This window comes from Ailuropoda melanoleuca, chromosome 8 (genome assembly GCF_002007445.2).
Source record: "Ailuropoda melanoleuca isolate Jingjing chromosome 8, ASM200744v2, whole genome shotgun sequence".
Lineage (NCBI taxonomy): Eukaryota > Metazoa > Chordata > Mammalia > Carnivora > Ursidae > Ailuropoda > Ailuropoda melanoleuca.
In genome coordinates this window covers 88,944,382-88,957,695 of record NC_048225.1, presented here as the reverse complement: position 1 = coordinate 88,957,695, position 13,314 = coordinate 88,944,382, and the positions used below count along the sequence as shown (strand labels likewise).

The 13,314-nt window shown below is 37.3% G+C and overlaps 1 protein-coding gene across 1 annotated transcript in view; it reads left to right on the top strand.

The window, feature by feature from the left end:
• The first annotated feature begins 389 nt into the window (after positions 1 to 389).
• The window catches only part of XPR1 (xenotropic and polytropic retrovirus receptor 1), a 236,222-nt gene continuing 223,297 nt past the window's right edge, over positions 390 to 13,314 (top strand). The window contains exon 1 of the mRNA XM_002920794.4: positions 390 to 650. Within this exon, the coding sequence (XP_002920840.1) occupies positions 582 to 650 (69 nt within the window). The 5' untranslated portion in view covers positions 390 to 581. The remainder of the gene's footprint in view (positions 651 to 13,314) is intronic.

Sequence of the window (13,314 nt, the reverse complement as noted above, 5' to 3'; positions counted from 1 at the left end):
CTAAATACTTTTGATCCTTAACTATTTAGCCTGTTTTACTCTCTCAATTTGGATTAAGGTTGATCCGTCCTTAAGAGTTTTATGAAGAACAAATATTAAAATGAAAAACTGTTTGCACAATTCTTTGCAAATATAAATGTCTTGTGTAAATTATTCTTCCTACAGTATTAACATTAATTGCGATAACAACACTGCCGCTTCCCAGACAGGCGGTAGAGAGCAGCCGTAAGGCCAACGGGAGAGGTCAGGGGAGGTGCCTCCAGCACGTTCTGCCCTGAAGGGGAGGAGCCTCCAGGAATGTACCCAAACCCAGCCCCTTACCCCGCCCCTTTCGTCGGTGCGGCGTAGGCGGTTACCATGGGGATGACGTCTAGAGGGCGGGGCGGGGCGGGGCTATGGAGAGGAGGAGGAAGATGGCGGGAGGGCGGCTCTGAGGAGACCTCGGCGGCGGCGGAGGAGGAGAGAAGCGCAGCGCCGTGCCGCGCCGGGGCCCATGTGGGGAGGAGTCGGAGTCGCTGTTGCCGCCGCCGCCGCCGCCTGTAACTGCTGGACCCGAGTGGGAGTGAGGGGGAAACGGCAGGATGAAGTTCGCCGAGCACCTCTCCGCGCACATCACTCCCGAGTGGAGGAAGCAATACATCCAGTATGAGGTACCGGCGGCCGCCGGGGTGTGGGAGGACTCTGAGGGGCCACCATCTCGCCAGTCCCGACCTCCACTGCCGCCTTCCGCTCCCGCTGCCTCCCCGCGCCTGGGCGGACTTTGACCCGGTGCGGCGGGGAGCCACTGCGGCATCCGCGCCGCGGCCGGCCCCCTCTGGGCCCCGCTGACCTTCCCCTCCCCCGCAGCCCCGCTGCCGCCGGGGTAACGGATATGCAGGCGGCGGGCCGGGAGGGAGGGCACAGCACGGCCGGGGCTGGGGAGTAGTGGTGGGAGGGCGAGCCGCAGGTTGGGGAATCGTGGTGGGAGGGCAGCCCGGGGTCGCGGTGGTTCCGCGCTAATCCCCTCGACCCCACTCACTCTGACCTCTTGTCCCCACCGTGGGCGAGCGCCCCCTCTCCAAGGTTAGGTTTTGTTTCTCTCTCTGCTCACCTCTCACCGAGGAATCCTTCTCTTCCGAGATAAGCCCCTTTAGTGATTTTCTTCATTCTACAGAGCCCTTCCGCTTTTCCCCACTTGCCCACTGTCGACAAAGGCTTTTTAACAGGGTTGAAACTTGATTTAAATGTGTATCACATATGCAGTGGTTACTGTAGGGAAAGGTATTGTAATCATCTATTCTGTTTTGATAAGACGGTGACTGTTCTTTTTACTGATTACGCGAAGTATACAAAGTAACCACATCCCTGGTTTTGACTCTCCTGTTGTTTTGCAATGGAGTGAAGGGGGAAGAGAAGAAAAAAATTAACATTTTCAGGTTTTCTCTCCTAAGACTTTTGTTAGCGAGGGAGAAAACTACTGTATTGTAAACAATGTACTTTTAAAACATACCTGTGTATTGCAGCTATCATGGCCCTCTTCCCCCCCTCCCCCCCAGTTTCTGTGATAACAGCTCCTGGAGAGTATTCAGTAGGTACTGATAAGGAACCTTACATTAATATAGGGAAAAGTAAAGATAATGAACCCATTTATATATTCACAAGGCAAGATACCTGAAGAGCTTTAAGCACTGCAATAGGTTATTCTCAGTAGCTGGCAATTCAGCTCCTTGGATAGAGAAAGAAAGACTTATCTGAAACCTCCAGGAATTCACATCTATGTGTGTGCAGGAACAAAGAGTATAAAATCAATATGAACACAAGTATGTTAGCTACATTTTATGAATTAAAATATTTTAGTTCTCTGTTTAATTTCTGTTTAAGTTCAGTGATAGGATGTTTAGGCAATAGCGCAAAGTTTATTTTTCATATAGCAGTTGTAATAATTGAAGAAGACAGGGAAAAGGGTGTAGGTAAACAGAATCTTGAAGATTGTAAAATAAATTAACCTTGTAAAATACAGTATTTGATTATTGCCAGAAATGAAACGCCCAGAATTATTAATGCTTGTCACTTAATTTTCTTACAGTGTTTTGTGGCTACATTTTCTAAGAATGAAATAAGGCGCTAGCTTTTCATCCTGTGGAGTTTTTGATTTATTGTTTCTAATAACATTTGGTCAGTTTTAAAACCTTGGCTAGAGTCCAGATGATGGTTTTTATTGAAAGGAGTGTATTGGTCTTTCATCTTGTAGTAGTAATTTTCAGCACCACTGCCAGTTCTTCATAGAGGCATAGGACACAGCATGCCGAAGCAACATCTTATACTTGTTATATAGTATGGAATGCCTGATTTGGGCAGAAGTAATAGTGGCTGGTTGTATGCTGTGATTCATTTTAAGTATTATAGCACTTAACTGTCTCATAGAATTGTATTAATTTGGAATATCTGGGGCTGGAAGGGGAAGCATAACATTTAGTTTGAAAATTCAATTACCTCTTGATTCGTAATGTCAGCTTTGTGGCTGGAGTAACCACAGTAATTCTGGGACTTCTCATTCACATACTCCGTTTAGACACTAACACTAATTGGTTAAGTTGGTTACAGAGGGAGTGTGACTGCATTATCTTTCCTGGGGCAATTATGAATTATTTTTTAAAAAATTCATTTATTATGGATAATTGAAATTCTGTTCTGCAGAGTCCCTGCTACATGACTCCTGTCCCAGATAAACTCATTGCTTGGTAGGTAAAATTAAATAAGGGGGACTTTTCTTTGTGAACTGGAGCCATGAAAGACATTTTTTTTTATAGGGTTGGGGTCTGTGTTGTATACTGTTTCCAAGAGCTGATGCTATTCCTTTAAAAATACTTAAAAGAGGCACAGATACGAGTTTTCAGAGTCCAGACATTTTGGCAACTTAAAAACTTAGGGGAAAAACGACATCTTAAAAGAGGTTAGCTGTTGCTAGAGAAAAGAACCTTCTTATAATGCAGTAACATGTAGTTTCTCATGTACGAAGATCATGCCCTGAAACAGTTAGTAGAACAGATGCTTGAGTTTGTTTTTCAAACACTGGTGGTGAAATTTTGGGGGTATTACCCCTGATGTGTAGCCTATAGTGCTTTCTAGTGCTGTGAACCACTATGAACTGTTCAGCTTCTTTGGTTTTTATGTCATTTCACTGCATTAAATTTCATTTGAAATAAGAGAGCATTAGATAGAAACTGAAAATTTTGTTTTACGTCTGTAATTATTTGTATTATTGTGTATACATGGTCACACAATAAATGATAGTTCTTGTATATGTTAACCATGAGACCCTGAGGACAATCTTTTTGCCTTTTCAGGGCTCTTTCCTTTTCCATAACGTAAGAATATAGGGCTAGAGCTTTTCAAGGTCCATCGTGGTTCATAAGTTTTTGGTTTAATTTTAATGGTTTTTGGTTTTTGGAATGTTAAAAAGTTATTAATATTAGTGACTCTCAACCTAATAACTACTTGAGTTTCTGATTTAAAAATAAATTGTAGAGTTCATAAGCTCAATCTTCATAGGCAGAATAATAAAGCATAAAAGAGAGCAACAAGAAGAAACCGTATAAAGAAAACCTATTTGATACATTTGTGAATAGTTTTTACAGAGAATAAACACAAATGAGCAGAGACCATCCCTTTTCCAGTAATCTATTTGAGTGTAAATCTTCGCATAGAAAATAGAACATCAATAAATCTTTATGAGAGCACTTTAAAAAAAATTTAGAATCCATGATTGCAATTTTAGAGCTCTGTAATTGATTAATCAAAATTAACAGACCAGTTTCAACCACATAGACTAGTATGACTGTGTTAATATTTTACAGAATATTAGCAAAAGAAGCAAATATATTTGATGCTTTAGGCTGCTGACTTGTGTTTTTATCCCTAGGGTCCTGTGCTGCTTTGGTTTCTCAGGAATTAGGAATGGTTTTTTTTTCAGTGTATACGGTAGTTTTGTTAAGATACTAAAATAATGAGGTATCTAAATTTCAGGATTTTAAAGGGAATTTAAACACTGTCTACCTTCTTGTTTTTTTCAGACAGGGAAACAAAGGTCCAGAGAGGTTAAGTTGTTTGTCTGGGATCATTTATAGATAGCTCATCTCTTGAGCATAGAAGTGTAAGCATTGGGAGTCAGGCCACCCTAGCTGTGTGTTACCCTGATGAAATTACTTCCTCTTTCTGAGTTTTAGGTTTTTCATTTGTAAAGTGAGAGAACTGGACTTGATGGTTTCTAAACTCACAGGGCTATATATTCTAAGGACCCATCTAGCTTTAAATTTATGTTTTTATGGTTTAATTATGTTTGATATATGAAGAAGACAGAATTTAAATTTAGGTCTATTATTATTTAATTTTAAAAAAATTTTAATTCAATTTAATTAACATATACTGTAGTATTAATTTCAGAGGTGGAATTCTGTTGATTCATCAATTGCATACAACATCCAGTGCTCATTACTTCAAGTGACCTTCTTAATGCCCATCACCCAGTTACTCCATCCCCTACGCACCTCCCCTCCAATGACTCTCAGTTTGTTCCCTATAGTTAAGAGTCTCTTATGGTTTGCCTAGCTCTCTTGTTTTCTAGGACTATTATTAATAGCATCTTTCTACATTAAGGTTCTTTCAGAAAAATTTTGAAGAGGTTTTAATCCGTGAATGGAAAACTGACCCAATGAAACTTTATTTAGCTTAAATAAATAAAAAGTGATGATCCTGGATTAATTTTTTGTTGCAAGATTTGGAAAAGGAGAGATTCTGTATAAACTGTACATTCCTTTTTTTCAAGTGTAAGGAAACATTGCCATGACTTTATTGTGATTTTCATTTATAGAACTATCCCATGAGAACACTTGTGTTGCAGGCTTCAATTTCCCAAAGGTATTATGTTGATTCATTAGGGTTAACTTGTCTTGCTAGAACTTGTTTGAAATTTCCAGTTTGGCCACCCGATGGGGCACAAACCACTTTTTCTTTCATGCACTTCTGCAAATGAAAGTACAGTATAGCATATTTAAGATAACACTTGTAAATAAGATGCCTGGCATTTACCAATGTTTCTTAAATGAGTAAATGAATGTTGTATAAAAGAGGAATCTATTAACTATTTTTAAAATTATATTTGTATAATGAAGTATGTTAGGGTGAGTATCCTGGAAAGATTATACTTGTCCATCTATCCCTGAAGGTTGGTTTTGGATCAGCTTTTGGGTGAAGGCCCAGATCATAAGAACATAAGAATCTTATTTGACCCGTGGTGACCATGGAAAATTAGTCCTGGCTTCAAATCCAGTCCTAATCTGGAAAGCATTTGAGAGACTGATTGACTTGTGCTGGCTAGGGGTTTTAAGTATATTTGTATCATAGTCCCCAAAGGAGAGTACCCCAAACTTCCATGGAGTAAGAGAAGATAATATTAGAACTGTTAGTTATATTCATTTTTATGCATAAGACAAGGAAGAAATAAAATTTTACTAATATTTAATAAATGGATCAATTTGATGACCTTGTTAGGAGATATTCAAAGAAAAAAAAGGATTGCTGATATGTTTTTTACTTGTTTGTCCATTTTCAGCAAATATCAGTTCATCTAGTTTATAGGTATGTAGAATTTATGGATATTATCTAGTTTTGACTAAACTTACCCTTATAAAATGAATGTGACTTAGACTTAAAAAGACTCCTGTAAAGAAGCCCCAACAATACCACTAAAGCAAGCACATGTGAACAAAAAAAAAAGGCAGAGCTGATAATTCTACTTCTAGTTCTAGTTTTTGGTCAGGCAAATTACAGATAATAATAATGACACTTTAATAGATTGGACATGGAGTTTGCCAAAAAAATTTCAAAATAATTAAGATAATTCTTTGAAATAAGATTTTACATCCACTGTCAATCCACAATGAACTTCACCCTAAGCATATATTAAGCATTAAGAGTATCCTGCCTTTGTCAGGTCTGTTTTTCAGTTTATAACAATTCTAATTAAGTTTTACAATGAGCTAATTCCTGAAGTTTAAACTAGACCTTTGAAATGCTGTATCATAAAATATTAAACTCAGGTTTTAAAAATAATGAAACTTTTCAGTTATGTTGTTCTCTGAAAGTGTTGTTATTGATGATAATTTCTTAGATTAAAAATATTTTTGTACTATTTATAAGTGAAAATAAAAATTGTTTATCATTGTCTCAACTTGTAGAAACTATTTAAAAATTCTGTTTTAGGCGTGCCTAGGTGGCTCAGTTGGTTGAGTGTCCGGCTCTTGATTTCAGCTCAGGTCATGATCTCAGGGTCCTGGGATTGAGCCCCACCTTGGGCTCTGCACTGAGCATGGAGTTGGCTTGAGATTCTCTCTCTCCCGCTGCCTCTGCTTCCACTCGTGCACTCTCTCTCTCAAAATAAATAATTAAAATCTTAAAAAAAATAAAAAGTTCTATTTTATAATGTATACAGTTGTAGAAGGATATAATTTATCAATAAATATACTGGAAGTACATAGTAAGCTTTTGTTTTTGTATTTGATAGGGATATGATATAAAAAAAGGTTTGGAAGACTTTGCTCAAGTTTTGCAGCTTAACCCAAGCTGGTTTGTGGGTTCCCTGGTATTGAACTGGCCTTTGGGATTGAGAGAGTGTCAGAATTCACTAGGTTTGTCATTTGCTTTTTCACATATTCCTGTTACCTAGTAAATGCTGAAAGAAGCCAAGTTGACAAAGCTCATGAATAAATGCCTTAAATTATTTATTATTTCCAACAAATATTTATAGGGGTTCTATTATTTGCTGTAGGCTGATCGATTTGTCCTGAAATTCTAGTTCTTTCATTATCTTAAAAATAGAAAAAACAATAGTATTTTTTGTTTTTTTTTTGTTTTGTTTTTGGTTTTATATTTCAGTCAGTGCATGTTTTCAGAATTAAAAATGGCGTGGAATGGGAAGATTGCAGATTGAGGACTTGGAACATTGTTATAAATTTGGATCCCTTTGTAAATGACGTGGAAGACTTCTTCCTTAGCTTTTTAAACTTTTTATGTTATATACCTTTAAATCTAATTTGTTTTTATTTTTTTTAATTATTTATTTTTAGAGAGGGAGGAGGAGCAGAGGGAGAGAATCTCAAGCTGACTCCCGGCTGAGCACAGAGTTGAACACTGGGCTGGACTTGATCTTACAACCCTGAGATCATGACCTGAGCCAATATCACGAGTTGTATGCCTAGCCAACTAAGCCACCCAGGTGCCCCTAAATCTAATTTGTTTTTAGGATCAGATTTAGTTACCTCTTTCTTCCCATCACCATGCAGGTATGGTATACCTATAGGTACTAATCAGAAAATTCTTAAAAAGTTGTTTATTTATTAGAAGTTAGAGGAAAGTATAATTAACCTGCTGTAAGCGTAACTTACACCTGTGTATTCTCTGTAACAAGAGGACGATATGTTGATTAAGTCTTCTCTTATTTGCTGAGGATGATCTGCAATATTTAGAAAGACTAGACTAGGAACGAGGAGGTGTAAGTCCGTAGACCTAGTTCTGTTACTGACTATTCATAGAGAATTAGTGAACAAGTGATTTTTTTTTTTTTAAGATTTTATTTATTTGAGAGAGAGAGAGACAGAGAGAGACAGAGAGGGCACACAAGCAGGGGGAGGGGCAGAGGGAGAGGGAGAAGCAGACTCCCCGCCAAGCAGGGAACCCGATGTGGGGCTGGATCCCAGGACCCGGCAATCATGACCTGAGCCTTAGGCTGACATTTAACCATCTGAGCCACCCAGGTGCCCCAACAAGTGATTTTTTTAAGATTGAAGGGCCGAAATGTAATCATTTAAGAAAGTGGGAAGTTTTTAGATTATTGTGTGACTTATTTAGGGTAAATTGGTTAACTTGTAATTCAGAGTAATCCATGTACTTTCGAGGCTTTTTTTGTACTACAGAGCAGTGGTTTTTAAACTTTTGGTTTTGGGACCACTTGAAACTCTTGACAATTTTTGAGGATTCCAGTATCTGCTGATATATGCTGTATTAGAAATTAAAACAGAAATGCTTAAAACACAGGAGTATACAAGCATACCTACTAGAGACATGCTCTCACACTTCTTGCAGCCTCTGGAAAACAATTTACTTGTCAAAGAATGAGAATGAAAAAGCAAATGAAGTTTTGTATTATAATTTAAAAAAAAGAGTTTGGATCTTTTGGGGTCCCTGAAAGGGTTTCTGTTTTTTTAAGTTTCTTTAAGTAATCTCTACACCTAATCTCGGGGGGCTCGATTGCATGACCCCAAGATCAAGAATTGCATGTTCTTCTGACTGAGCCAGCCAGGAGCCCCTCCCTGAAGGATTTCTGAGAGTTGTTGCCTTAGAGCCCAGGACTCCTTTCAGAAAGTTCAGAGATGGGGGCGCCTGGGTGGCTTAGTCAATTAGCGTCTGCCTTTGGCTCAGGGCGTGATCCCGGCGTTCTGGGATCGAGCCCTACATCAGGCTCTTCCGCTCAGAACCTTCTTCTTCCTCTCCCACTCCCCCTGCATGTGTTCCTTCTCTCGCTGGCGCTGGTGCGCGCTCTCTCTCTCTCTGTCAAATAAATAAATAAATAAATAAATCTTTAAAAAAAAAAAAAAGGAAAGTTCAGAGATGGCCTGAGAAAAAGTTCTCTAATTTTAGGAAGCACAAAGAGGAATAAGGGAATCTCTTGGGTGAGAATTCTCTGGTATCTCCCTTGCTACAAAGGATGTTCATTTGGGAAAAGTGAAGTTGGCTTCCTTGGGATTCCCAATTCCATTCTCTTTCCTTTGAATTGAATTAGTAGATATGTGGTCAGCTTGTCATTAAAGAGAATGGAATTAATATTTATTGAGCAGTTAGGAACCCAGTGTCAGCTGCTTTCCATAGGTTAATCTCATTTAATCTTCACAAAATATGATTTATTATTTTCATTTTAGAGAGATTAATCAGTTTGTTCATTGCTACACACCTAGCAAGTAGTAGAGCCAGAATTTGAAATCAAATCTGTCATAAAAAGCTCTTGCTTTTATACAGGAATTGTAAATAACAACAGTGGTGGTATCAGGGGGCAGTAACAACAGTTGTGATTTTTTTGAGTGCTTACCGTGTTAGGCACTGTGGTAGGTACTTTAAAAACATTCTCTTTATAGCAAGCCATTTAGGTAGGTTTTTAGCTCTGTTTATAGATTGGGGAAACTGAGTCTTAGGGCCATTGAGTAATTGATATATTGATACTGCTAATTGTGGGTAGGCTTTCTTAATTCCTACATCATATTGCTTTATGAAAAATAAACCAATAAATTCAGTCATTTATACATACATCCAGTTAGATGTGGTCTGATCTGTTCTTGAGCACCTGCTGAAGCATTGGCTGGTCTGTTTTTAGTCCCAAGTTTCAGTCTGCATGGTTTAGAGGTAGTGGAGTGTGGTCTGGAGGTCAGAGTTAATTTATATTTTCCTCGAGATTATCTGTGTGACTATTATTAGATAGTAGTTGGTAAGAGGACCTTAGACCTTATGAAGATGAGGCCATAAGAAAGAGATATTAGTGATAAGAGTAAAAAGAGGAAGATAAAAATGGGCATAGGGCACAGCTGTTACTATGCCAAGTTGTGGTGTTTGGCTTCTAGATCATAGATCATGGAACGTTAATTAGACCTGTAGGGAATTTCAGAGATTATTTAGCGCAATTCCTTTTTTACTTAAATGGGCAATGAGGTTTAGAGAGGTTAAGTGATTCAGGGTTACATGGTGTGGTTAGTGACTGAGTTAACACAATTACCCTGTTTCATTTTATTGCTTATTATTTTGCCTTATATGCTAGTAGGTTTATATGCATACAGAGGACAAACTCTGAAGCCAGACTGCCTAGTTCATATTCCAGCTCCATAATTTACTAGCTAAGAGACCTCAGACAAGTCACTTAACCTCTCAGTGCTTCAGTTTCCTCATCTGTAAAATAGCGATAATAATAGTAGTTATAACACTTTGTGAGGATTAAAGGAATTAAAATATGAAAAGTGCTTAGAACAATGCCTGGCACATAGTAAGAGCTATATATTAGCTATTAAAATTCTTTCTCCAGCAGAGGAGCTCAATGGTACTAGATAATGTTGGGTTAACAGTATCTTTGTAAGGGAAACTGAGCCTTAAACTTGTCCCTGTCGGCTTATCCAGTTCAGATTTTCTTGGAAAATGGCTTTGTTGATTTTAGCTAATACTCTTATTATTTGTGATACTTATATTAATAAATTGTCCTTAACCTTTTTATATATAGTAAGAAAACCAAGTGGGAAGAATTATATGGTTTTTGAAGTTCTCTGGGTCACTTATAATTTAGACATTATTTATTTAAGTTATAGACACCGTCTGTATTTTTTTTTTAAATTGGGGTGAAATTCACATGTGTATTCTTAAGTATGACCAAATAGCTTGAGTGAGTTGTTTGAGTTTTTAGTTATTTTCAATTTTCTTTTTTTTTTTTTTTTTTTTAAAGATTTTTTTTTTTTTTTTGAAAGNTATTTTCAATTTTCTAATGAAAATTTAATTTCTAGTACTAGAATTGGTTTTAGAGTTGAGAAAGACCTTTCAACCCGTCCACTTCATAGATGAATAAATTGAGGGTAGAGAAGCCAAGATATGTGGTCAGAGTCTTAAAACTAGCTGATAGGAGAGCCTAGAATAAGAATATTGGCTTCTGGCTCACTGCTGTACCTTGCCGAGGCTTGTCACTGCTGTAATGTGATGTTGTTGTTTTGCTTTTAAATTTTAAGAAAGAATTTTCTTATAAGAGTCAGTATGAATTTAAATATTCTAATGATTATTCAGATACTTTGCATTAATACATTTTTCTGAATCTAATCCAGTAGATCACATTATCAACCTAAAATAATTCTGGTGTGTGTCAGTTAAAAGACTGAGTAAATTAAGAGACTCAGACCTTAAAAATACTATTGTTTACTCAGCTACAGAAAATCAGCCATTGCCCTGTCTAGTTAAAAACCTATCTTACTTGAAAAGACAGGACTGAGGAATTATGGTAAAGCTTGAGGGTTTAGGTAGGAATGAGCAAGGCTCAGGAAGGTTAAAAAATCATTTGGTCATTCCTCTGTAATATATCTGTTTGAATGGTAACTCAGGTTACATCTGTTACCTGTATATTAGGAGTAACCCTCCCTCCCCACTAAGACCTCTTTTGACATGTTACCAGGCCAAATCAGGACGTATATGACCAGAGCAGATCAGAATATGTGTTAAATCAATTCATGAAGTATTCATGAATGACTGCTTCCTTGTTTTTTTTTTTTTAATGATAAAGGGATAACGATAATACTACCAGCTAATGTTTGTTGAATGTTTCTGATGTGCCAGGTATTTTACATTTAATCCTTATCTTCTAAGGCAGGTTTTGTTATCCTTGTTTTTAGAAGACACTGAGTCTTAGATTGAGTAAGTTGCCCAAGGTCACATAACTAATGAATGGTAAAAGCCAGAATTCAAACACAGGTGTGTCTTATTTCAGAGCCTGGATTTTTAACATGGTGTTACTCTGTCAGGAGCACGCAAGAGGCTATAGATGTAAAGATAAGTGCCTGTCCTCAAGGAGCTCATAACTTGGGTAGTTTCCTTATCATAGCATACTGTGGTTGTGTTACAGAAGAATGCCAATTGATTTTGCCCTGGAGATCAAAAGTATTTATCTTGGAAATTTTCACAGAGGTGGCATTTGAACTGGGTACCAGAGATTGAGTGGAGTTTGATTACATGGTGAAGAGGAGAAAGGGCTCAGGGGCAATCTAGGCAGATACAGTAATATTGAACAAAGGCATAAATAGGTGAAAATATCTAAGCATATTAATGAACTCTGGTTTAGTAGGTAGGCTGGGGAACTGATGTGGTGAGGTTGGAAGGGGGGACTAGGAGGGATCAAGGGGTGAAGGGATGAGTATCTTGCTGAATTTAAACACTTCCTGGGTGTGAACCATCAAGGATTTTAAAGATGTTAGTGGGGAGGGATCAGTACAAAGTGAGATGTATAATTTAGATCTCGGAGGCTGCATTGGAGAGAACAAGACCAGACAGGAAAACCAGACAGTATGGCCAAATAGATTGAGGGCTTGAGTCAATAGCTTATTTAATCAATTTTAGTATTTTCCCCATATTTTAATGTTGAAATCAGAATACATCTTATAATTAATGCTGTGTCATAGATTAATTGGCAGATATGTTTTTCATTTTCAGAAGCGCAAAATATAATGGTGTCTGTTACCATTAGTGACATCTTAGATTTGATTAAATTTGATAGTAATAATGTATAATACTTAATGCTTACTGCATGTATGTCAGGCAGAGTGTGTATGTCAACATCCAGCATCTGACAGTGTCTGTCATATTTAGCAATTTTTTTTTTTAAATAACAGAAAGTGACCGAAAGGCCATGGGATCTACCTGGGACGTCATTAAGGATTGAGAAAGAGATTCATGAGAGCATGGTTGAAGAGTGAATGGAAAAAAGAAGAAAAGTTCATGTTTGTCTCCACAGAGTGTGGCCAGAGCTCTAGAAATAAATTACTTTGGTATCAATTTAGAGTGTTCTTATATTGTTTAGTCAGTGAATACAGATTTAGCCCTTTTATGTAATAAACTCAAATGCAGTTGTTTTTCAAATGTTTTTATAATAGCAGGTAACAAAGGTGTTGATAAGCAGCTGAGGCACCACTACTTATCACAGAGTTCATTGTCTTATGATAAACCTTTCTTTTTGAGTCAAATATACTTAATTGAAATATAAGTATTGAAATAAAAATATCTCAAATTATATTCCTGTTAGATATTTGCTAGTGAGGGCTACAAAATGTTTTTTCTAGAATTTGCTTAGTATCACGGACTTTGAAAAGTTCAGTTCTTGATAGATGGAAAAATTAGAAGTTACATTAATTTAGAGATGACTGAAATTGAAATTATAATAACCCTGTGAGTCTGGGCAAGTCATTTAGCCTTTCTGTGTTAAAATTTTCTCATCCTTAAATTGGGTATAATAATAATGCCTACTTTAGAGGATCATGTGAAATGAAGCGAAATAATAATTGGAAAGCACTTAGGACAGTACATGTGCATAGTAAGTAATAATACTATGTGTAGTAAGTGTTGTGTATGTATTAGCCATTATTACATATCTATTCCTAGTGGTTTGAAACCAACAGTTGAGCAGGGTGCTAGTTGATTTATTTATACTTGGGGAAGGGACTCAGTGAAACTCTAGGAAGAAAACAACTTAGATACTATTCAATTATTGGACAA